This window comes from Eschrichtius robustus, chromosome 1, assembly GCF_028021215.1.
Source record: "Eschrichtius robustus isolate mEscRob2 chromosome 1, mEscRob2.pri, whole genome shotgun sequence".
NCBI lineage: Eukaryota > Metazoa > Chordata > Mammalia > Artiodactyla > Eschrichtiidae > Eschrichtius > Eschrichtius robustus.
This window is the reverse complement of record NC_090824.1, coordinates 158,811,039-158,834,910: the sequence shown is the minus strand read 5'-3', so window position 1 is coordinate 158,834,910 and position 23,872 is coordinate 158,811,039. Positions and strand designations below refer to the sequence as shown.

Sequence of the window (23,872 nt, the reverse complement as noted above, 5' to 3'; positions counted from 1 at the left end):
CCCAAATGACTTAGCAGTGGAACAGATTTGATATATTCAAAAATGAAATACCATATAAGAGTTAGAAGTCAATAATCTAGATCCACGTGTTTCAATATCCTGTCTGGATCCCCCAAATATGCTGCTGAGGAGAATAAAGCAAGTTACAGAATGAGATATACTGTATGGTACCACTTATATAAACTAAAAACAAAAAAAAAATTTTTTAATATTGTTTATATATAAGATAGTTATAAAACATTGGCTACATACACACTGAATTCATGATAGTGTTTGTCTTGGGGCGGAAGGAAGAGGAATGGGATTAGGCAGGGCAACAGGGGAATTCAACCTTAACTATAATGGTTTATTTCTTCAAAACTGAAAAATAATCTAAAGTAATATGACAAAACGTTACTTTTTTTTTCATCTTGAGTAGTGGGCACATAGGTGTTGGTTATGTTATCCATGTACTACTTTTATATTAGTGTGTTCTTTTTTAAAACCCAAATTCTAATTCCTTCAAAGTTCCCTGCATTTGCTTATCTTTTAAAACAAATATAAAACAATTTTCAACTAGATTTTATTATCTTACATTCCAGTTAAAAACCAGCATTTTCTCCTTTGCTGTAATGAAAATCGATATTTTAGGCATGAATGGGCAACACAGGGTGGTGGATTTGCTTGAGAACTTGCCACTAATTCTGATCTACAAAAATGACCAACTAGTACACCGTGGACAGAACTTGCTCTCAAGTTGCATTCTTCCTGTTCCTTTCCTCCCCATCAGTTCCATCACCCTATAGAGAATTAAACAATGGGAAAGGTACAATCACTTTTAAACAGATTTTAGCAATATTCAAGTTCTCAGGCCAGTGTTTGAGATTTAAAAGACAACTGCAATTGATGAATCATAAAAGCAGAAGTAATTGTTAAAATGCACTTCTGGTAAACAACTTTTCACACAAATTCACTTTAGTTAACTGAGACATGTCCCCAAACCCACAACCCAGCTGAAAATTTTAATACGCTTTATTAACATGGTCACAAGTCTTAGAGATAAACAGTTTGCATGGATGTCTGCCTAACTTACTCAAGTACCTACTTGCAAACCACTCTACTTGTTACCAGGCTGTCCTGGGACTCAGTTCATGGCAATGGTTTTAGAGGTATACGTGGGTGATTTAGAAACTCCGGCCCCACTGACATCAGCCAAAGTCGGTGTGGTTAAAAACCTCTGTTTTGGAAAACAGACAATTACTGAGAACTTAAGAATCAAAGACAAATCTAATACACTTTCAAGCTCTCTGCCACAAACTATACCATGTTGTTAGGGAGATCAAAGAATTATTTGGCTTTTATTTATTTTTCAAAAAGATTTCCTGATAGCAGTAAGCAATATACTTTCATTCTTTAAAGTTCTTCATAAAGGTCTTGGCACAGTGGTTTATGGCAACAGAGCTGACCCTTAATTAGACTCCTCTGAACTTAAAAGCAAACAGCCCAGCCTTCAACTTCTTGCTACAAGGAGGCAACAAACAAAAGGATATGAAGGAAAACCCACATGACTGGGAGCTATCATCTACCTGTTGCTGCATTTTTTTTTTTAACCTCTGCCACCAGATCTTTGGTGAACTGTAATATACTATACACTCTCTTTCAGCAGAAAAATCAAACAACCCGTTAGAGAGACTGGCTTAAGAAAATCAGCATTAGGAAGGGTAAGAGGAGTGGCCATGCCAAATTGAAATTACAGCATGGCATATTCCAAGCCTCCCTGTTAAGGGAAGGATTCACCTTGAGTTGTGTTGGGGACCTGAAGGAAGGGCTCTTCTGCCACTTCAGTCCAGTGGGCGATGTGCTGAAGAGTTCCTCCTAGAGACAGGTCTGAGCAGCAAAACCCATCTGGGGAAAATTCTCTGACCCTTCTTAAGGATAAAGGTTGGCAAATTTTTTAACTTTAAGGGGAGAAAGGTGCAACTTCTTCCTCCTGTGTCAACCCTAACCAAGAAAACTCAAACAAAACAACAAAAACAAAAAAACATTTAAATACCAACAACTTAGAAATACACGCTCCAAAATTATTTCCACAACTTCTTGTTTAAATTCTTTGGGGAGTGTGAGACACTGCCTGGTCTGGACTGATAGAGTGTAGATACAAAAGCCTTGTAAGATATTCTTGGTAGTTGGTGTAATAACCACAATGCTGATGTACAGGACAAGAGCAAAGCCACAAATGAGCCAAATCATCTTAGCTGAAGTGCTCACCTAGCAGCAGTTTTCAGAAGAACACTGGTAAACAAACAAACAAAACCCAAAATGAAAGTGCTCTGTTTGGATAAGAATTGACTTTATTGCTTCGGCTCTTTCACCTTCCTTTTCCATAAACGAACTTCTTTTCCTTAATCAGTTATATGTATTTTACTATCTAAGCAATGAATTCTAAATACGAGAAAACTGCCTATCTAGAGAGCTGTCTTCCTGGATAAAATCTAAAGCTGAATCCAACCATCACACACATTCTAAACTCTTATGTTTCCTACTTAGATTGCAGCTGGTCTACTTGTTTATTTTTTTTAATCAAGAGAACCAACCTACCACAAAAGTACTCAGAAGCTGCTAACACAACAGAAAATAAATCCACAATAATCTCAATGTCATTTTACATCTGTTTAAAGCAAACAAAACAGAACCACTGGCAAGATCCAAAAAACCCCGAACAGAACGGATTCCATACTCTGAAAGACTCCACACCAAGCATTCCAAAGACCAAATTATTTGTGGCAGCTGGAAAGAACAGCTGATTACTCAAGGAAAGCTTTACATAACTACAAGAAGTTAAGAACTGGAAAGACGCTCTTCTCCTTTCTCCACTCAAGTCACTGAAATCCTAAAATAAGGGTAGAGTTTTGGCTGAGTTTAAAAAAACAAACAAACAACACACACAACCCTGTCAAGTTTCTCATAAATTAAATTACTTTGAAGTAGTCCCGACACGGGGCTTCAGTCCCTGCGCTCACCATTTGTTTGTTTTCCAGGAGCAGACTGCAGAGGAACCACAGGGAGGCTTCGCTCCTGCTCCTTGCTAATTCTAGCATCTGTGATCTCGACCATTTCCACCTAAGGGACTCAGCTTTCACCACGACTATGACTTCAGACCAGTCCAGGTGTGTTCTACTGGGGTCAAGAGATGCTGATTTGTTTTAAAAATTCTATCCTGCTGAATCTCTTAATATTTGAATGCAAAAAGATATATTAAAGTGAATAAAAACATCTGAAAGACGGGCGAAGATCAACATCAACCATCGTCACACTTAACCATGACGAACCATGCGGCTGATCTCTCTAAACCACGAGTCAAAACTGACTGAGCAGCAACTTGGGGTCTGAGGCTCCAGGGTCAGCAAACAGGGTTAATGTTAAACCAAAAAAGGGAAGCTAAGAGCACAAGGGTTTCCTGGGAGTTAAATGAACTGGAGGGATGCTATGTTTCCAGAGACCCCTGGGAAGATCCTGGACACGAGAGGGGATGGAGGGAGGGGGGAAAAGAGAATCTGAGTCCCCAAATTACTCATATTTTCCACTTCCTGCCAAGGTTACAGATGGTGCTGCTTCACACACACAAACATGCACTGCAGGCACTGTTCTTCAGGAAGCTGGAGAGAACCAGCCCATTACTTTTGTTCCTTTGGGAAGATGACTACATGTTGTTCCTTTGCTTTCAAGCCTTGATTTTTTTCCCTCTTTTTATAAGTGGCAGGCAGCAGCACCCTGTCAACATACAGACCTTAATGCCACCACTAAATGTCGAGCTTATTTCAACATTACCTCTGGAGCGGACTGCAAAGGTATAGTTGAGATAGGTAGCCCCTAAGATTCTGAGGTGGGGTGGTATTTAAACTAAAAATGTATTTTTGCACCTTAGGTGCATAGTAGGGTAATAATCAGGCCCTATCAAACAGTTCCTTTCTTGCCGTCTGATTCTTTCAGTTTATTTATTTATTTTAAATTTTATTTAAAAAAATTTTTTTGGCCACACCACACGGCATGTGGGATCTTAGTTCCCCAACCAGGGATTGAACCCACGTCCCCTGCACTGGAAGCACAGAGTCTTAACCACTGGACCACCAGGGAAGTCCCTTGATTCTTTCAGTTTAAACTGAAAAACATTAACTTTTCTTCCTTGTTTTGCTAAGCGGGTAGAACTAAGATAATCTGTGACATTTTCAGTTTGATCAAGTGATTTCCATAAATCAAAGAACCGCTGGCAGAGGACATGATGACGATACTTCCTCCCCCAGACTGATTCTCCAAACAGAAAAGACTCTTGTGATGACACACTGGACTCCATGAAATAATCTGCTTCCAAAAGAAATAGACACCTGAGGTGACTTAACATTAAAAATTACAAATTAAACCAAAAAACCCCCATCCTACTTATTATAAACACTGTTAGCATAAAACTAGTAGTCGACCTATTTTACTGATTTTCTACTTTTAAAAAGTCTTAAATAAAATATTGTTATATTGTGTGCTATCAAATATGTAAAATATTTAGTATAGATATTTGAACTATAATTTTAACATTTACTTTTGAAGTCAATAAAAGAGACAATGAAGTTGTTTTGATGGATCCAAAAATGAGAAATCAGGTGCATATTATACTTGGAATTCACTTAACTACCTCAGCATCTAATTTATGTCTGTATTTAGTTTTGCATACATAACATAGGGAATATCTCCATTTTCACAGATAAGCTGGTACAAATATTAGCAGTTAAAAAAAATGGCTTGCCTTGCAATTATATTACATTCTTCAATTAATTCGAGATGGAAGGAAAAATCCAAACAAGTAGGTAGACTGACAGCTAAAGTTAATATGCTGATGTTAAAATTTGGTTACACTTTTGAGCATGTATATTTTTAAGTGGGTTTTAAATTAGTTTAAATCCAAAAATCTGGAACTTCCAAAACACCTGTTCCACAAAAAACATTCTGAAAACCACTGTCCTATCTACCAAACTACTTAATTACTACACAGATGTGTGGCTGAGAACTTTAGTCTACAAGTCTCAAACCTCTTTTTTTTTTAAAAATTTATTTAATATATTTTATTTTTTGCTGCGTTGGTTCTTTGTTGCTGCGTGTGGGCTTTTCTCTAGTTGCGGTGAGTGGGGGCTACTCTTCGTTGCGGTGTGCGGGCTTCTCATTGCGGTGCCTCCTCTTGTTGCGGAGCACGGGCTCTAGGCGCGCGGGCTCAGCAGCTGTGGCACACGGGCTTAGTTGCTCCGCGGCATGTGGGATATTCCTGGACCAGGGCTTCAACCCGTGTCCCTTGCATTGGCAGGCAGATTCTTAACCACTGTGCCACCAGGGAAGCCCTCAAACCTCTTAAGTCTGTTTTTTCCTCATCAGTACCAGACCCCACACAAGTGATTCTCCATGGGTTGCTCTGGTATCCTTGGGCCATAGAAGTTTCCAAAAGGTACCCCAGGTGTCCTCTCCAGGGGGAGTTCTGCCACAAGCTATACTGACAGCATAAAGCAGTTCAACAGTCTTGAGGTGCCCTAGCTGTATTTCATCATGAAGTGAGTCCAGTAAGAGACTTTCTATTTATGTTTCACAGGAAAAGGTATGAAGAAAACAAAACTGGGTTTAGGATGCCTGGTTAAAAGAGGTGTGTTCTCCTACATCATAGTGGGTATTTTTGCTACCTGACAAATCAATCATATCTCAGTTGCAGGTCCAGTAGTCACTGTAGTCTAACACAGACTAACGATACAGTCAAGGAGAGTATAATTCAACTCTTTTAACCTGGAAATAATGTATACTCAAAAATCAATGACAATGATAAGATGTTTCATACACTGACATGCATTAGACAACTTTTTCCAGCCTGCATTTAAATTGAAAAGTTATCTGGAGCTAGTCATGGAAAGAGTCATCCACTCACTATAACCACAAACCTACGGTCCTCTATAGCACAAAGAAAAGGATTCTTTGGGTCCTCAAACAAGATTTTCTCTCTCTTTTGTCCCTAAACCTTCTGATAATATTTCACTTCACAACTCAGAACTGAGAGTTGGTGGAATCAACGATACTGCTTCTTACTCATGCTGGCGCTATACAGAGGAACTCTCCGTAGGTCTTCTGTCAGGCTGACTGCTTTCCAGAGATCATTTTGCTCTTTGTCATTAAGTTCTTCATTCAACATCAACATATTTTGCTCTTTCATCAGAGACCAGCTGACAACCAGAAAAACCTTTGAAACTACCAGTGATCTGATGTTTACATTTTTTTTTACTCAGAGAAACAATATTTAAGTACAGTCTTAAAAAATTCAAACAACACAAAAGTATAAAATAAAAACTTAGTCCCCTTCAATCTCTCCTCTCCTATCCTCTTTTTCAAATTGTTAACAGTTTGGTGTATATCCTTTTAGATATTCTCATACATCTACGTAAACAATTACTGTTTACTTCTTGGCTTTCTATAAATTGGGATCATACATACAGTTCTATTTATTGCCTCTCAAGTTATCAAAATGTCTTGGAAATCTGTCTGTACCTGCAGAGCTATCCCAGTGGCTGGCAAACCGTGGCCTGGGGGCCGAAGTCAGCCCACGTCTGTTCTGTAAATACGGACTTATTGGAACATAGTTACATTCACGTTTATGCCTTGTCTATGGCTGCTTTTGTGCTGCAAGAGCTGGGTAGGGTAGTCACCACAGACACCCAATAGTCTGCAGAGCCTGATGTACTTACTATCAGTTCCTTCACAGAAAAAGCCTGCCGACCTTTGATCTATTCTATTTTTACTATTGGCCTAATATTCCACCTGATGAATATATATCACATTTTACTGTTGGGTATTTAGTTCCTTTAAAATTTTCCACAATATGAATAATGCTGCAATGAGTAAGTACCAAGGATTATACCTTGAGAACCCTTCTTTCTTTCTTTAATTTATTTATTTTTGGCTGCGTTGGGTCTTTGCTGCGCGTGGGCTTTCTCTAGTTGCGGCGAACGGGCTACTCTTCATTGTGGTGCGCAGGCTTCTCACTGCAGTGGCTTCTCTTGTTGCAGAGCATGGGCCCTAGGTGCGCGGGCTTCAGTAGTTGTTGCTCACGGGCTCTAGAGCACAGGCTCAGTAGTTGTGGCGCACGGGCTCAGTTGCTCTGCGGCATGTGGGATCTTCCCGGACCAGGGCTTGAGCCCGTGTCCCCTGCATTGGCAGGCAGATTCTTAACCACTGCACTACCAGGGAAGTCCCGAGAACTCTTCTTATAAGCCACTGTGTAATAAGCAACTTGAGAAAGGTGCCTCTAATTATATATTCCAACTACTAAAAAGAAAGGATCATCATGTGATGTGATAGAGGTGCTAAATATGGCTACAATGGCAATCAGATTACAATATATAAATGCATCAAATTAACGCTTTGCATTCTTTAAGTTTACACAATGTTACATGTCAAATATATTCAGTTTTGAGAAAAAAGAGTAAGAGAAAGGTGCCTGGCACATTCAGCTGCTCAATGAATATTTGTTGATGAACTGCTTTTGAATGAACCACAGTGTCTTGCAGAGTTCAGGCAACTGATCTTTGCTGAATAACTTAAGAAACTCAAATGCATACTTACTGGTAGTTAAATGTAAAAAATAAATCCAGTTTGAAGTCATCAAGATCTCCTAGAATATTCACCCAGCTCTCCCCCACTGAAGCAGAGGACAGAGTGGAAGCCATTTTCTCTTTTATATACATAATAAATATAAATCAGAACAATCCACTGAGGACACAGAACACTGAAGTATGTGAAAATCTCCATGAAGATTCTTCAAGAACTACTTTCATTCTTGAAGTTTTATTCAGTTATTTTTCAAACCTACCCCTTGGTTGCGTAGTACTCTGAGCAGTAGAGAGCATCCCCTCAACTGGGGACAGGATGTGCGGTCTCAGGGCACATAGTGGGAGCTGGAACTGAGACCCCTAAATAAAGCCAACAGCTTTAAACTAAAGACTGTAACAGCCATGCTGAAGGGCCTGGAAAAAGTTCACCTACTACTGGCCCTGCAGAAGCAGCAAGGAAACCTGCCCTCCCCAGGACGCTGAGTGAGAATTCTGTATCACATATGAATCCAGGGTCCAAATTTACACCATCCATATCTCCTGGAACCCTGAGTTACGAAATCTTCTCTAGAGGTTTAATGGAATCCCAATCTAGGAATGATGAAACCCTGAGGGATTCAGCTGAAACAAATGCAGAACTGCTGCCTCACAGGGTCACTGTGACAGAACAGGGAATCTAGAGGTTCCCACGGGAGGGAAAAATGTCTTATAAAGCTGAAGCTGAACTTACGAAAAAACAAAAACCAAAAACCCAGATATCATGTAAGGAAGCAAACTGCTATGAAGAAGCGTTAGCAAATGCACAGGCGAGAGAAGATGTTGAGAGTTATTAAAAGTCCCTAATGGAAAGAACAGGATCTATACTGTTTGGGGATTTTCTTTTCTGCATGCTCAGTTGTTATACATTAGTTTTCTAAAAAATATATTTTATTGAAAATACATATTTAAAAATTACGTTTGATAGCAGAAAGCAGGTGTTCAGTCTGCTGTACTGATGAAGTTCCTTGAATATTAATTTCATGCTGCCAGTCAAGAAATATGATCTTTCCCTATTCTTCTCTGAGACCAGTACTCCCAAAATGGAGATCAGGCACTTTGCAGGAGGGATGCACAAAATGATTCTTTGAAATAGAGGAGGAAATTTTTACAGCTCTCACTTATATTGACTTAAAAGAGAAATGGAGTTAATATACAGACTGATAAATGGGTGGCTCACTCAGCCTTAATGTTAGGCGGCCTCCTGTTATGTTTGATCCTAGAGGATTCTGGAAGGAAGAAGAGGCCCTCAGAAGGTAGGTCAGGGATGTGTAACAGTGGCACCCTTCCTCGTTTGTTTACTTTCAGTATCTTGTGATGAATGGAAATTTACAGGTGCTCAATAAAGTAAACTTATAAATTATATTTAGTTTCAACTAAAATAAAATGAAAAAGAGACAAATTCCTGCAAAGAAACTGTGCATCTAAGACAATATTAAGAAGACTAATAACTAACCGGCAAACAAAATGGCAAACCTGACTTCTCATTCCTAGATGAGCTCCTTGTAATTATAGTATAGGACATGTATGTAATTTTTTACACACACACTACACACACACACATACCCCGTGTGAGTAGACTAAGTATGTTTTAATGATAGATAAACATACTAAAAAGTGCTTGGTGACTACTGCCCTAGACAACCAAGTTATTCTAGCATTGAGAAGCTGTCTGTGTCCAGTGGCTAAGAAACTAAACTGGTGACTGGTGTCCTAAGAATGACTCCTATTAGAACCTGGGCTCCAGAGTAACATGCTGGGGGGATACTGAACAGTGACAGTCTCGAGGTCACATAAAATGTATTACTACGTTGGAGTCGTTATCATCGTCCCAGTAAGTCACACATGAAGGAGGACATAAATGTGTGTGACATCTGTACACGAGGATGAAAAAAGAGATGAGAGCTCCCTGGAAGTTTTCTTTAAAAAAAAAAAAAAAAAAAAAATAGGACAGTAAAACAAATATGGCTGTAGACAATACTGGGGTATAATATACCCATACGAGGCATTTTACAAGCACGTGAGCGTTAACGCCAGTCGTTTAAAAAGTCACAATAGCTGCAGTGTGGATAAGATAGGCTGTGTGCCAGCTGTCACTCCACTCTTTCTCTAAATATCAAGGAAGCAAGTGAGTGGAAATTATTATTGCAGTAACTTTGACTCTGCTCAAATAAAGTTTTAAAAATTTCAAATTTCAGTAACTTAACTATTTTTAGTAACAGATCACTTGGGATACTTCACGTAAGTGACTGAAATCAAGACAATGTCATGACATCATGGTCTGAGAAGTGCTTCTTGGAGTCTGAGTTAGTCACTATTTGGTCTGAATTGGTTACAGGTATGACAAGATGCGAATCACCTCAGCCTCTGGAAGAGTGGACCTTCACACTGGCCACTTCTGACCACAAGCAGCCTCCGTGATTTTCCTTGGTGTGTACTATGAATATTATTACTTTCTATCTGTGTGCAACCACAAAATTTTGCGATGTAGTGCCTCAGAGCAAGGATCTGCAAATTAACAGCCTGTGGGCCAAATCTGGCCTGTAACCTATTTTTGTATGGCCCGTGAACTACAAAGGGTTTTTACATTTTTAAATGGTTGAAAAAATAGAAAAGATTAATATTCCATGACACATGAAAATTACATGAAATTCAAATTTCACTGCCCATAAATGAAGTTTTACTGGAACACAGCCATACTCATTGGTTTATGTATTATCTATGGCTGCTTTTGCACTACAGCAGCAGAGTTCAGCAGTGTGGCAGAGACCGTATTGCCCATGAAGTCTAAGAAGTCTGCTATCTGCTCTTAGACAGAAAAAGTTGGCCATCCTCTGTCTCAGAGCATCTCGTCAAAACCAGGAACCACGTTCAGTTAACAGACTTGGCTTTAAGGTGGTAGTAAGCAGGTCAGCAAGAGGTCAATACGGAACGTCTCTGCACACGAAGGTACTCTCCCTCTCCCTCGGCAGTTTCCATGACTTGACGTTGGTCAATGGCTGAAGCATATACCAAAGTAGTAGAGTAAAAAATGAGCATATATGACCTGACAAGGGACTGCTGGGTAGCTTGAGGGTTTGAGGTTATGAGACTGCTTTCATGCTGACATGGACTTCTGGAATAAGGTAGTGGCTTACGGACAATGGGACAGAATATTTAAAATTCGGCTGTCTGAAAAAATTATAGGCTGTATGTTATATACCTAGAATTAATTTCTTCAATGCTATTCAAAGAAAGATAGAAAAAAGGCTACTTCTCCACATAAACGAGGAACAGATTAGGGGTGGGAAGGACAGGAAGTTAGAAATGAGTTTTTCTGAGCCAAGAGCGTTCCATCACACAGGAAGAAGCACGTCTCTTACTTGCACAAGTATAGGCGTCTTTGTTGGTGAAAGGCTTCGTGCACTGGCTACAGCTGATGGGACCCACAACAGGGATGGAACTGAAAGTGTGCCCGTTCACAGTCTTCTTGTCCTTCTCCTTCTCTTTGGAATCTTTCTCCTTCTCCTTAATTTTATCTTTCTCCTTTTCCTTTTCCTGCCAAAGAAAACAGTCGACAGTTAACTGAAGGCCTTCAGTTAACACTAGAAGGCCTTCCCTTCTGGAAGGGTACCCAGCTGGCATGTGGTCAACAGTGGCTGGTGAATGTTTTGGATGAAAATTCAGAACTCTGCCCTGGACAAAATTTTTTTTTTATTAAGCTGTGGACATTTGAGCTACATTAGAAAAACCTTAAGAGGACTGGGAAGGCTAAACAGTTCTGTCAGTGGCTTATTCACTGGTTATTTATGCCAGCAGACACATTCATTGCCCAATGACCAGCACCAGAGAGAAAGAGGCTTCTGGTGCTGGAGGAGGAGGAGTCTGCAGTGGCCGTGAATCGGCCCACAGGGGAAGCCAGCAATGAGTTCAGGGCCAGCTGCAGGCAGGAAGCAGAAGAAAGGATGGTGACAGTTCTGGGACCAGCCTGAGGGAGAGGAAAGATGATTGGGCAGCATCAAAAATGACTCGAGGGTCCCCCCCTCTGACTGCCTCCCAGCCATCACATATCCCCACGTGAGGGCATGTCTCTGATGTTTCCTCCCTTACTCTAGCCAGAAATATTAACTATCCCCCCACATATACATTTTCTGTCCTTACTAATTAGAATTTCAAGGTTCATAGATATTAACTTTGGCCCAATTTTCAAATTTGGGGAGGAGGGATTTACACCCTAAAAATTTAAAGAAATACTAATGAGTGCTAGATCCTTAATAAAATACCCAAAGCAGCCAGGGCCATTTCAGGTACACACTACTGTCAAGAGATGAGGACTGTGGGTCTAACTACACGCTCTCCACAAGAGGTCCTTCACAAACATGGTTAGGCACACACTCGGCTGGTTAACCAATACCAAATGAATAATTTTCTTTCAAACTAACTGGACCATGAACTACAATTCACAGAGGTAGGTAGAATGCATTTAACAGTTGTCATCACCACTAGCTTTGGGGTACCCATTTTCCAGGGCATACAATACTACTGTTGTAATCTTAAAAAATTCCTGGAAAATAGGTACCCCAAAGTCAGTGATCCTGACAACTACCAAATGCCTTACATTTTGAGTCAATGCCTTCTACATACATTATTTCATCCGATTCAATAATTCTGAGGTGAGTAGGGTGGGCTTATGCTCCCCATGTTCTAACTGAAAAGAGCAAGATAATACATAGCAGCTAAAAGTTTGAACAGTTACTGTGTGCCAAGCACTGTAGTATACAACTGACATGAATTTTCTCATACACTGGGTACAACCCAATGAACTAAGTACCAGCTATGATCTCCGTTTCACATTTGAGGAGACTGAGGCTTAGAGATGTCTCATACTGTACTGGAGGCCACACACCAGTAACTGCCCAAGCTGGAATTGAGTTCCAGATCTGCCAACTCTAAAGCTCAGTTCTCATTCACTACGCTACGCTCTACTGCCAAGGGCTGGAGAGGTTTGTTGACTCACAGAAGGTCACACAGCAAATGATCTGCAGTTAAAATCAGAACAGGTCTTCTGACTTCCTATTCAGAACCCATCTGCTATACTGAAATGGTGAATATTTGCTAAGTCTATGATTCATGTAAACTCCTTTGTTAACAGAATGAATATCATAAAACTCTAAGAGCCAAATTGCTACGCTTTAGAACCATAAAAAATAATGCAGAGGAAGGGAGAAAAACAAACTACTTCACTTTACAAAACAGGAAACTGTTCTGAGTGCAAATTCGTAACTGCTAAAGTATGTAAACTAATAAAAATAATAAAAATTGAGTTTTTCTAATAATTTCTTTCTTTTAACTAAATTTTGCTTAAAGGCTTCTTCATACATAAAATGTTAAACTGAAAAGCACCTGACATTTTGCTCAAGAAAGCTAAAAAAAAGCATGCTAAAAAAAGCAAGAGTTAAGAAAATCTTCTATGGGGACTTCCCTGGTGGCGCAGTGGTTAAGAATCCGCCTGCCAATGCAGGGGACACGGGTTCGAGCCCTGGTCCGGGAAGATCCCACATGGCACGGAGCAACAAAGCCCGTGTGCCACAACTACTGAGCCTGCGTGCCACAACTACTGAGCCCATGTGCCGCAACTACTGAAGCCCACGCACCTAGAGCCCGTGCTCCGCAACAAGAGAAGCCACCACAACGAGAAGCCTGTGCACCACCATGAAGAGTAGCCCCCATTCGCCGCAACTAGAGAAAGCCTGCGCACAGCAACAAAGACCCAACGCAGCCAAAAAATAAATAAATAAATAAATTTAAAGAAAAAAAAGAAAAAAAACTCATTTCTACCTTTAAAAAAAAAAAAAAAAAAAGAAAATCTTCTATGGCAACTCTCTCAAGCCTTGCAATGCTCTTCGAATCTGAAGAGATAATAAATAATTTCCTCATCCTTTGCAACAATCCAAACTAGCTCCTCCAGGGATAAAAACAACACAAAACAATAAACTCCACTGTCTCTTTATGTATTTATTAGGTTAGTGCTTTAAAGAAGTCAGGTGCTTACCTCCCCATGTTTTGGTCCTATGAATCTCACTGTTATAAGGGGTGCTTCATGAAACCGACCCCATTTTACCGACATGATTCGATCCCCATGCCAGGAAATGTGTTCTCACAGAAGGAGGGGCTCATGCCGGCGGGGCACAGCCCAGGAGCTCCGAGCTGCCATCAGAGCAACCATTAGAGAAACGGTAAGAGGAAGCCACGGACTGGTTGAGAAAGGGAAGGAGGGAGGGCTGAGGCTGCTTGTTTCCTTAAGACAAGCTTAACTATTTGCATGCTGCCAGTACAGCCAACCACCCTAGTTACAAAGAACACAGGACATGAAAGAGAACAAATTCCCCCTAACACAGTGTGTGTGGACAGTACTTAAGTTGCAAGATGGGAACTCTGGCAAGATTGAGGCCGATTTTTTAACACCAGAAGTTAAGGAACACATCTATTTAATTAGATGTGCTCATTTTATAAAAAGCAATACATTTATGAAGAAAACTTTTTTTAGTGAAGTCACGCCTGTGGGTAAGGAGGCGATTGGTAGTTTTCTGAAGTTTGACTTTTCCTTGTTTAACACCTGCCAAAATGCTTTTTAAACCTGTGTGCTGGGGAAATAGAAACTAACAATATGTAAAGAGAAAACTGCAGGTAACAACTATACTAGGATACTATGAGGGAAAGTGATTTTTTCATTTTTCTAAACCTACCATTTGAGACAAGTAATTACAATAAAAAAAAAAGTCAGAGAACTTTCTGGAAAACTGTGAAGCATGCTGTGATTAAGCAACTGTCACACTGCAGGTCTTTAATCAAAGAAGGAACGAGAGAGATAATGATATTTAATGCTGACTTAAGCCTTTGCAAACACTACTTTACCCTAGTCGGCACCTTTGAAAGGCGGAGGGGTTTAGTTCTTTTCGTTTAGTTCACCACAGGAACTGGGAGTTGAAGCTGAATGTCTTGTTATGAAGTCATGAAGTATATTAACAGCTGTGCAGGAGTCTGATCCTTACATCCGAAAATGCCTGCTTCAAGTCAGATTACGAATTTGTCTCAAACATCCCTGACTGTCTCCCTGTTGTTTGCAAAGAGGAAAGCTTAGAAAAAAGAAAATCAGTGTGACAGGATGGTTTAAAGAGGGTCACCCCACTCCCTTTGTGAATGCGGACATTATGCATATTAGTGTTTAAATACTCTGCAGCAAGTAAACTTACCTAAGCAGGAAACAGTACTACCTCTTAAAGATACTAAAAGACAAAAGCAGAAACTGCCCGTCTTCCTGTTATACTTCCTGTTTAGGTTCTCCCTCTTTCAAAAAAAGATTCAAATATTTATCTAATAACTCATGCCAGTTAATGAGAATTCTTAAAAGGACATATAAAGGATGAGTACTCAATTTCCCCCAAATTTCTCATATACTGGCTACAGGTATGAGAATAGATGTATAATATATATAGTGTATACTATGTTATACATGGTATATTATATATACTATAGAGTGCTTACACTAAATAATATAAAAAAACCAGTGCTAGCATTTATAGTAGCATTTTCAATTTTTTAAGCACTATGGAGAACTAACGTTATTCGACAGTTAAGGGAAAGAGTAGAGCTAGCATCATCACACCAAGAAATCATTCACTTATTTTTGTGTTATCCTTTAGAGAATAAAATACTTCTGAATGGTAAAGCTCTCCTGTGGGTACAATGGCAAATAAAGACAAGGTATTTAATTTTAACATAAAATATATTACTTCACCATTTCCCCTATTTCTTACTATCTTTTGGTACATTGACAAAAGCTGAGCTGTCCTGTGGGGGGATAAAACAACCCTATTTAAAGTGAGCTAGTAACAATGATCAAAGGTGACTCTTAAGCTTCTTAATGTATTTGGCTACTGGGGCATCTAAACCCCTGATAATGTGAAAAGGATCGCAATCCAGGGTTACAGATTTGCAACTTTTTGCGGATTTCCATCACTAGAGATAGCACAAGCCCCCAGAGATCAAACCTTGAAGCCAAGAGCCTGAAAGAGGAAGCAACCTCATTGCAAAAGAGTGCTGTCACTTTGACAAAGGAGAAGATGGGAGGTGACAGGTCAGCTGATGCCGTCTTGCCACTGATGACAGGCTGCACTTGTACACAAACTGCCTTCTCTTCTCCTGCCCCTTCTCTTCATCACCCTACTAGCAAACTCCAGTCCTTCGAGGTTATGAAAAAAGTTAAAGGAAAAAGATACTGTGCAGTAACAGTTCACTCTTGTTGAAGAGTGAACATGAAATGAAGAGTTCTACTTGCTAGAAGTCAGATCACAAGATATGATCTAGTCTGTTACCTGAAGCATACTTCTCTGTGCTTCAGTCTGTAAAATAAGGAGGCTGGTGCGAGACTTTTTTAAAGGTCAGGTTCCAGTTTCTAAATTCAGTCTTACATCGTTTCTTTCTTGTCTGTTTGTATTACCTTGTCAATGCGATCAGTGGTGTATTCACTGCTCTGCCCTTACGTCGGTGGTACTAGGGGGTGTATGGAAAGGGGGATCTCCACTTTATACTGGTCTTCCAATTAAAAGTTTGTTTGAAGAAAAGATTCCACAGTTTAAAAACAAGATAGAAAACAACAGAAACATTTGAAATCATCCAAACAGATCATAAAAATTTTCAAGGTAAAGACTATGTGGCTTTGGTTCTTCTGGGTGCTTGTTAGTACCTAGCAGAATGCTGATTACAGAAGCCACTCAATAACATTTGGCCAAATTATACTGAACTTTCAAGGAGATTTTCTTTTGTTGATGCCAACCAGCGTCTAAGCCAGCAGTGATAAGTAAGATAGATATGGCTCTATTTTAAGCCTTGCTGCCATATGTAGAATAATGATAAGCATTCTGCCCTCTTTAGCCTTAATTTTTTTGAATTATAAAACAAGGCTAAACATGAAGTTAACGCTTAAATATGTGACTATTCTAGAAACGATTTGCTAGACTCTTTTTTTTCCTACAAAATTCTGAATTTATTATTCCAAGATTAAGTATCATTTCTATATTTTATACTATTTATTGGTAAAATAATAGTTCACGATTTGCTAGACTTTGCATCTTTTCCAGTTTGTCCATTTTCTGTCCATTGTGCCTTTGGGCAGGAGAAATGAAGAGAAAACACAATTCTGGTGGCAGGTTTTATGGAAAAATTTATCTGAGCGATGACCAAATCTAGTATTTGCTAAAAGAAAGAGATCTTATTTACAAAACTCAGTAAAGTACATTGGCTCTATTTCTACCAGCCCACTTACCTAAGGACCTAAGAAGCTTGTCTGCGTTTGCGCTGGCGGCGGGGGTGTGGGTGGGGTGGTGTGTGCACTTCTACAACGATACCCTTGAGTCCAATGCTTGTTTATTCCCATACTTCTAAGTATGTATGTACCTGTGTATATGTGTATAACACACACATACATATAGTGATTCCTGTGCAAGAACTCCGTAACTGATTTCCTTTTTTTTTTTTCTTCTTACTTTCTTGGAGTTTGGGTGGGTGAATAGAGTGTAGGGGAGTGCGAGGCAGAAAGTTTTTCCCCACTAATATGAAATGGCATCTTTTGGTTTAGCACCAGGAATTGGTATAAGAAAGTTAATGCCTTTTTTATCCCTTTCTTTCTAAAAATACATGAAAAAAATATTAGAAGAGTAGTTATCTCTATGTGGGATTATTACAGGTAATTTTTATTTCCTTATTTTTCCCAGATAAGCTACCTTACTCCTAGAAAAGGGAGATAATATCTACCATACATGGTTGTAGAAAGGATTAAATGAGATTCTCTATGGAAAGTTCTTAGCCTATAGTAAACACTCAATTGGTGGAATCACCTCTTATTGTTATTTTTCTTGCTGTTAGTTTTCTTCAAATATTAGGCTATTTGAGCCAGCATCTCTGAACTTATATCCACCTGTCCCCATCATTTAATTAGTTTCCTGGTGTGTGCAGGTTGTGCCTGGAGCCTACGGAGGGCCGGCTGAGGTTGTCACACAGAAACGCCCACGAGTACTTACCCTGCTCTTCTTGCTGCTGGACATTTTATTCTTGATGTAGCTGAACGTACGACTGACTTTTGTTCCACTCTTCCCTTCAAAATCTTTCTTGGAGGGGCTTTGTGGCAGGAAATTAAAGTTCTCTTCTGTTATACTAAATAGAAAAAAGAAGAGTTTTTGAAAAGATTACAGAAGTTGATTTTTAAAAATTACAACACTCTACATATAATTCTTTGTAACCATCGTTGTCATGTATTATTTTAGCTACAAGTCACAGCCAACTTATATACTCACATGAAAATGGGAAAAGGAATAAGAGGTGGACAGAGGCTGCTGAATGGTCTTATATAAAAATATCTATCCGAGAACAGAGCACGCCAGAATGCCCATGTTCTAATGTCACAGCTTGGCTAAGTTTTCTTACATCACTTATTAGTGCTTTACTAATGGGTTTTTGTGATCTGATGATAGTCTAAAGATCAATTATTCATTAATTATTTTATCTGAAATTTTTTAATCTAAGCACCCATTTATAAACTTCTTTGCATTAAATACGTGTTTGAAAAGAAACCCGTATATGTGATGCAAACCAAGGAATTTTTATGACTGAATGAATATCCAAGTTCCCTAACAGGAGAGATCACACCTCTTTTTCAGTCCTCTGGCACACTGGACAATCAATACGTGAATTCAGCTATGCACAATTTTAGGCAGGCAAAACAGTAGGCAAAACTGACACCTAGTGTAGAAAGGTCCATTCTAGGAGTTTCACAGAGATCCAGATGTACTGACCTACTTGTTTAGGACACCTGTATTCTAAGTTCATCCATGATGGGCATGTCTGGACCCTAGGAAATTCACAAAGGTTGATTTCCTCAAAGAATGCTGGGCCCTTGTACACATAATGATTTGTATACATATACAATTATGTACAGTTGTATACATAATCTATTATATAGAAATCTATTCAAACTACTTTTCCTAGGTGTTCTCGAACAGTTGTGTTAGAAGTTTTCCATAGAAAGTAGTGTTTGCCTCAAGGGCCTCTGTGAGAGGGCAGACAGGCAGAACCACAAGGGTCCTATTCAGTAGCTAAAGTCTATTTATATATAAAATATTGTTTACAATATAAGGCAGTCTGTTACAAAGATAAAGGGGAAATGGTGTGAAAATCACCACTGTAGAAACAACAAAGAATAGGTAAAATATGACAGAAGTGCAAAGAAGAGCACTCATATTGAGAGAGTTCTGGATCACTGAGTCACAACTGATGCCTTTGTGAAAAGGAAGGCAACTTAAAAAACACAGTGGGGCAACAGTCAGAACCCCATTTATGCTTAAATTAGAATATTTAATCTCATAAGCTTGAAAAGAGGAATACAAAAATAAACAATGGGTCAAAATAGCAGTCTTTTGCCTGCTGGCAAGTAAAGAACCAATTCACTTACTTGGACAGAGGTGTGTACCATATCAATGTATACAGAAGAAAATAGCTTTAAAGCTTAAAATGGCTAAGAAGGCAGCAATACTGCATGAACACGAACACACACACACAAATTATGAAACAAAATGTTCTTAAGACTTAGGAATTATAAATTCCCATAAGCAAAGAGTGCAAAGTTCATAAAGTTAAATATAAGTGTATCCTTATGTGAATAAATGCAAACAATAATCTTTATTATTCAGATGGTGTAAAGAATAAAGGTGGGAAACTATTCAAGACGTTAATTAAAAAGGATATAGCCTTCATTAAAAAAACATTTCTAACCATTATTCCAAATTTATCAGTCAAGGAAGTAAGATTCCAATGAGCTCAATTAACTTAGTTTGCCTAAATGCCGTAAGACATTTCGGATTTCCTTTATTTCATCTTGGGAAAAGGAGTAACAAAATAAATATATAGTACCTCTCAGTCAGATTAGCATTGGTGTTGTGGAAGGGCCGTGAATCTAGAAAACAAGAACGGCAGAATAAAAGTTAGAACAAAAGGATTTTACCTGGATAACAGATAAAATGTTTAGCGTTTTTACGACTGACACAGATAAAGCAAAAATAGCCTTTGAAAGCCAGTGTGGGATGTCTTCTCCTCATGAGGGTTTGGAAGAAGGAAAAATTAAAAATGAAACCCTCAAATCAGAACTGGAAAATTGGCAGCAATGGGGAGTGAATTTCCCATGTGGAAAAAAATTTTAATCCAGGATTCAAGTAACCAAACAAACCCCCAATCAACTTAAAAAAAAAAAAAAAACAAGCTCAAATGCACGTTTAATTCCTGTTCTTGTGAAGGTACAGAGTCCATAGGCCATCCTTCTGAGATGATGTCAGAGGAGGAATATACAACAGGAAATTAAATGTCATCCTGTATGCTGTTAATTTTGCTTTCATATATTTCTATGCTAAAAGTCTAGCTAATATAGGTCTGATATTTTCTTAAGCATTCCTAGAAATGGATTAGTGAACAGGAAAGAGCATCAGAGCTAGCCTATAAGGTCTAGGCCCTGCCACTAATTTGGGGTGAGATCTCTGGATTTCATTTCTTCATCTATGAAATAAAGAAGATAAAACAGATGCTAAGGTTCTTTCCAGGCTGATACTGATCGAATGAGTAGGGCAGATACATTTTTCCTCCTCCCACAACTATCAGACCGTAAACTAAAATGGGTCATTAAATCTAAGGCTAAGTCAGATAGGACAATAAGTAGAACAAATACAGAAGGAACAATACCATCATTTTACCTACGACACGTTAATCAAGGTTGAGCTACTTTAGGACTCAGATGAGAGAAAGGCCGCAATCACACAATGATAAATGGTTTCCAAGGTTTTAGGAGATCAGGTATAGAAACACTTCCGGTGTATGATTCCAGGTAGACAAAGGTTGCTCTGTATAACTATTTTTATAATGTGGACAAAACACACCCTTTCTCCTTGAGGTTACTTTGAGTAAAACTTTAATTTGATAGAGATTTGAAAATGTTCCACTACCAGGTTACCAGCATTTGGAACTCTTAAAAACTCCAAATTGTTCCAGATTCTGAACAGAAATGCAAAGTTGAAGTTATTACTAACATACAGCCAACAGGTGGAAATAATGCATGAGAAACTTAAAAATGAATTCTAAGTCTTCAGAAGATTGCTTTCTATAGTTTTCCCTTTTACTTATTTGGGGTTCTTCTTCTATTTCAGTTATAATGCATGGTAACAATAGCCAGAAGAAAGAGAAAGATGAAGAGTAAGAATAAGATCTGGGATCTATCTTCCAGTTCTGCATGATCTAGGTGTGAAACCATCAGCATTTTAACCTCAGAATGCCTTAATTTACTTAAACAAAAATCAAGAGTATGGTTTAGATTTGGGGGCTTTAAAATTTTTTCCACTCAAGGAGCCCTGAATGATATATAAGCAACATTAAATTCTCTCAGGCTGCCAGGATTCTGTTGTACACTTTATCAGTTACCTAGTAAGTTACCACCCTAGTGATATGAACAAAGTAAAAATAAAACCCATAAAGAAAAACACCAACCAGCAGAGAGCATGGCCAAGAATAAGCTCCCAGAAGGTCTCTCTCAAATAAACTAAAAACAAATACGTGATTTGAATACTGGGAGAATCTATGACTCCTATAAGGATTTCCAACTTTTTTGCTGCTGAAAGGTATTTTAATTCATTTACCATGACCTCTGAGCTGTGGTTCTGAAAAACAGTGATTAACCCACCAATGTTTCTAAAATCAATGCCCCTGAAATTCCTAAAGTGCCATCAACTTTTCAGGGCATCTAAGAATACGATATAACCAATGTTACTTCCATGATATAATTGTAGACAGAAGCAAAGAAATCTGTCATTGAAGTTAGCCTATGAAGTACTGTTGCACGTAAACAGCATATTTCAACTAGACCTTTTTTTAAAAGGCATGAAATAACCTGCAGACCTAATATAACAACATTCCAGGACTGGAACTACTGGATGGACACAGTCAATATTTTTTAAAGTATGTTCCTTGGAACACCCGTCTCGTGAGATGTTACACATCATCATGAACATACTGTAGTTACCTAGTTAGTAAGTTTGGGAAACACGGCATACTGAACGTTGCCTTGGAAATTCACAATGTACACATTAGCCTTTGAAACTGGCTTAAAACAGAGTTTCCTAAATTTATATGGCCAAGAACCAACCCTTTCTTTTTCTTCCTTTTCCCCCTTCCCCATAATTCTCCTGTATTTTTGAGTTTAAGGAACACATTCTGAGGAATGCTGGATATTTGATTCAAAGGTTTCGTCAAGCTTCTATATTTTTATGATTACATCAGGTTGGATTAACTGAGTAACCAGTGCTGATTAACTGAATAACCAGTCATAATTTTACTAGTGGTAGAAGAAATACTACTGGGACCTTAGTTTTTTGGGTTTTTTTTTTGCCGTGCTGACCTGTTTCCCAGCATATTACAAATACTTTGAGATGAAACAACTTTGAGAAGTTCTGAACACTCAAAGTTGCAGACGGATTTTCACAACTTCCCTCCTATGACAACGGGTATAGACTGACTATCTTGTGTGCCTAAACCAAATGCCTTTTAATTGTGAGAAAATATTGAGCATATAAGACCTTCATCTGTGCATAAGCCACTTTCCTTTAAGAACAATGCAAAAATGTCTCCCTGAGCTTGATATTGCTTAAATATTACATTTTAATATTTAAATATTAAATAATTATTTAAATATTGCTAAAACTTAGGATCAGCAAATGGTAGGGAATTAGGATGCTTAATCATATGGATATTGTAATTGCCTGAGACTCATATGAGTTATATGAAATGAAAACAATTCATTATTTAACTTTATACTAGAAGTAGTTTTTCCATTAAAAATAGTAATCCTGGAATCATCTAGAAATCCTGCACAATTGAAAACAGTGATTTTCATGGGGGTGGGGGGGGTTTCATTTCCTCTCCAAACTTACTAAAACTGATACCTTATAAAGTTTTTAAACTAGGTTATTATCAAGTAACAATATAATAATCTGAAACCTACAGTGTAGTAAAAGGATTGAAAAATAAAAGTTCAAAAGGAGAAAAGGTAGGGAAACAAATACCTAACTTCCACCCAATAATCCATGTGGTTTAATCTCAAAGAAAAGGTATTCTTAAATAAATGGTCTGGGGGAGTTCCCTGGTGGCCCAGTGGTTAGGATTCCAGGCTTTCACTGCCATGGCCCGGGTTCAATCCCTGGTTGGGGAACTGAGATGCCACAAGCCGTGCAGCACGGCCAAAAAAACTCCAAAAACAAACAAAAAACTGACAAAGATAAAAAAAAAAAAGAAATGGTCTGAAAGGTGAGAAGAAAAAAGTTTAACATTAGTATGTATGTATGTATGTATGTATGTATGTATGTATGTATGTATGTATTTATTTATTTATTTATTTATTTATTTATTTATTTATTTATTTATTTATTTATTTATTTATTTATTTATTTATTTATTTATTTATTTATTTATTTATTTATTTATGGCTGTGTTGGGTCTTCATTTCTGTGCGAGGGCTTTCTCTAGTTGTGGCAAGCGGGGTCCACTCTTCATAGCGGTGCGCGGGCCTCTCACTGTCGCAGCCTCTCTTGTTGCGGAGCACAGGCTCCAGACGCGCAGGCTCAGTAGTGGTGGCTCACGGGCCCAGCCGCTCTGCGGCATGTGGGATCTTCCCAGACCAGGGCTCGAACCCGCGTCCCCTGCATTGGCAGGCAGACTCTCAACCACTGCGCCACCAGGGAAGCCCTAACATTAGTTTTTAAGTATCACAAGTGGACATCTAGGCATCTGTCCCACGAGACAAAAAAAAAGCGAAATAATGAAAATGAAATTTACATGATCAAACGGAAAGTTTTGTGAAATTACTACTCAGCATTACAAAAGGTACAAGGTGGGATGGGAAGCCCTTATGCCTTTGAAGGTATCTCTGTTCTGAGAGGGTGTCTCAGGCCCTGGAATCAGGTCACTGGATCAGTCAAGCACTGGTAGTGCAGAGACGACAAAAACGTTGTTGTTTTATCCAAATTAATTTTCAAAGCAAAGCATGAAGATGAACGATTTAGAAATGATGACATGCAAGGGGAGAAAAGTCCCCAAATTTCTCAGTACCAAGCCTATAGCATTTTCAGCACTGGTCAGACACTGGAGCACAGCCACTGGACGCC

The 23,872-nt window shown here is 38.7% G+C and overlaps 1 protein-coding gene across 11 annotated transcripts in view; it reads right to left on the bottom strand.

The window, feature by feature from the left end:
• Nucleotides 1-23,872, bottom strand: part of AKAP13 (A-kinase anchoring protein 13) — a 342,139-nt gene that overhangs the window by 39,356 nt on the left and 278,911 nt on the right. For all 11 annotated transcript variants that reach the window (XM_068557294.1, XM_068557256.1, XM_068557275.1 and 8 more), the window contains 3 exons: nucleotides 19,587-19,629; nucleotides 17,702-17,834; nucleotides 11,006-11,180 (listed from right to left, as the gene is read on the bottom strand). In XM_068557294.1, the coding sequence (XP_068413395.1) occupies nucleotides 11,006-11,180; nucleotides 17,702-17,834; nucleotides 19,587-19,629 (351 nt within the window). The remainder of the gene's footprint in view (nucleotides 1-11,005; nucleotides 11,181-17,701; nucleotides 17,835-19,586; nucleotides 19,630-23,872) is intronic.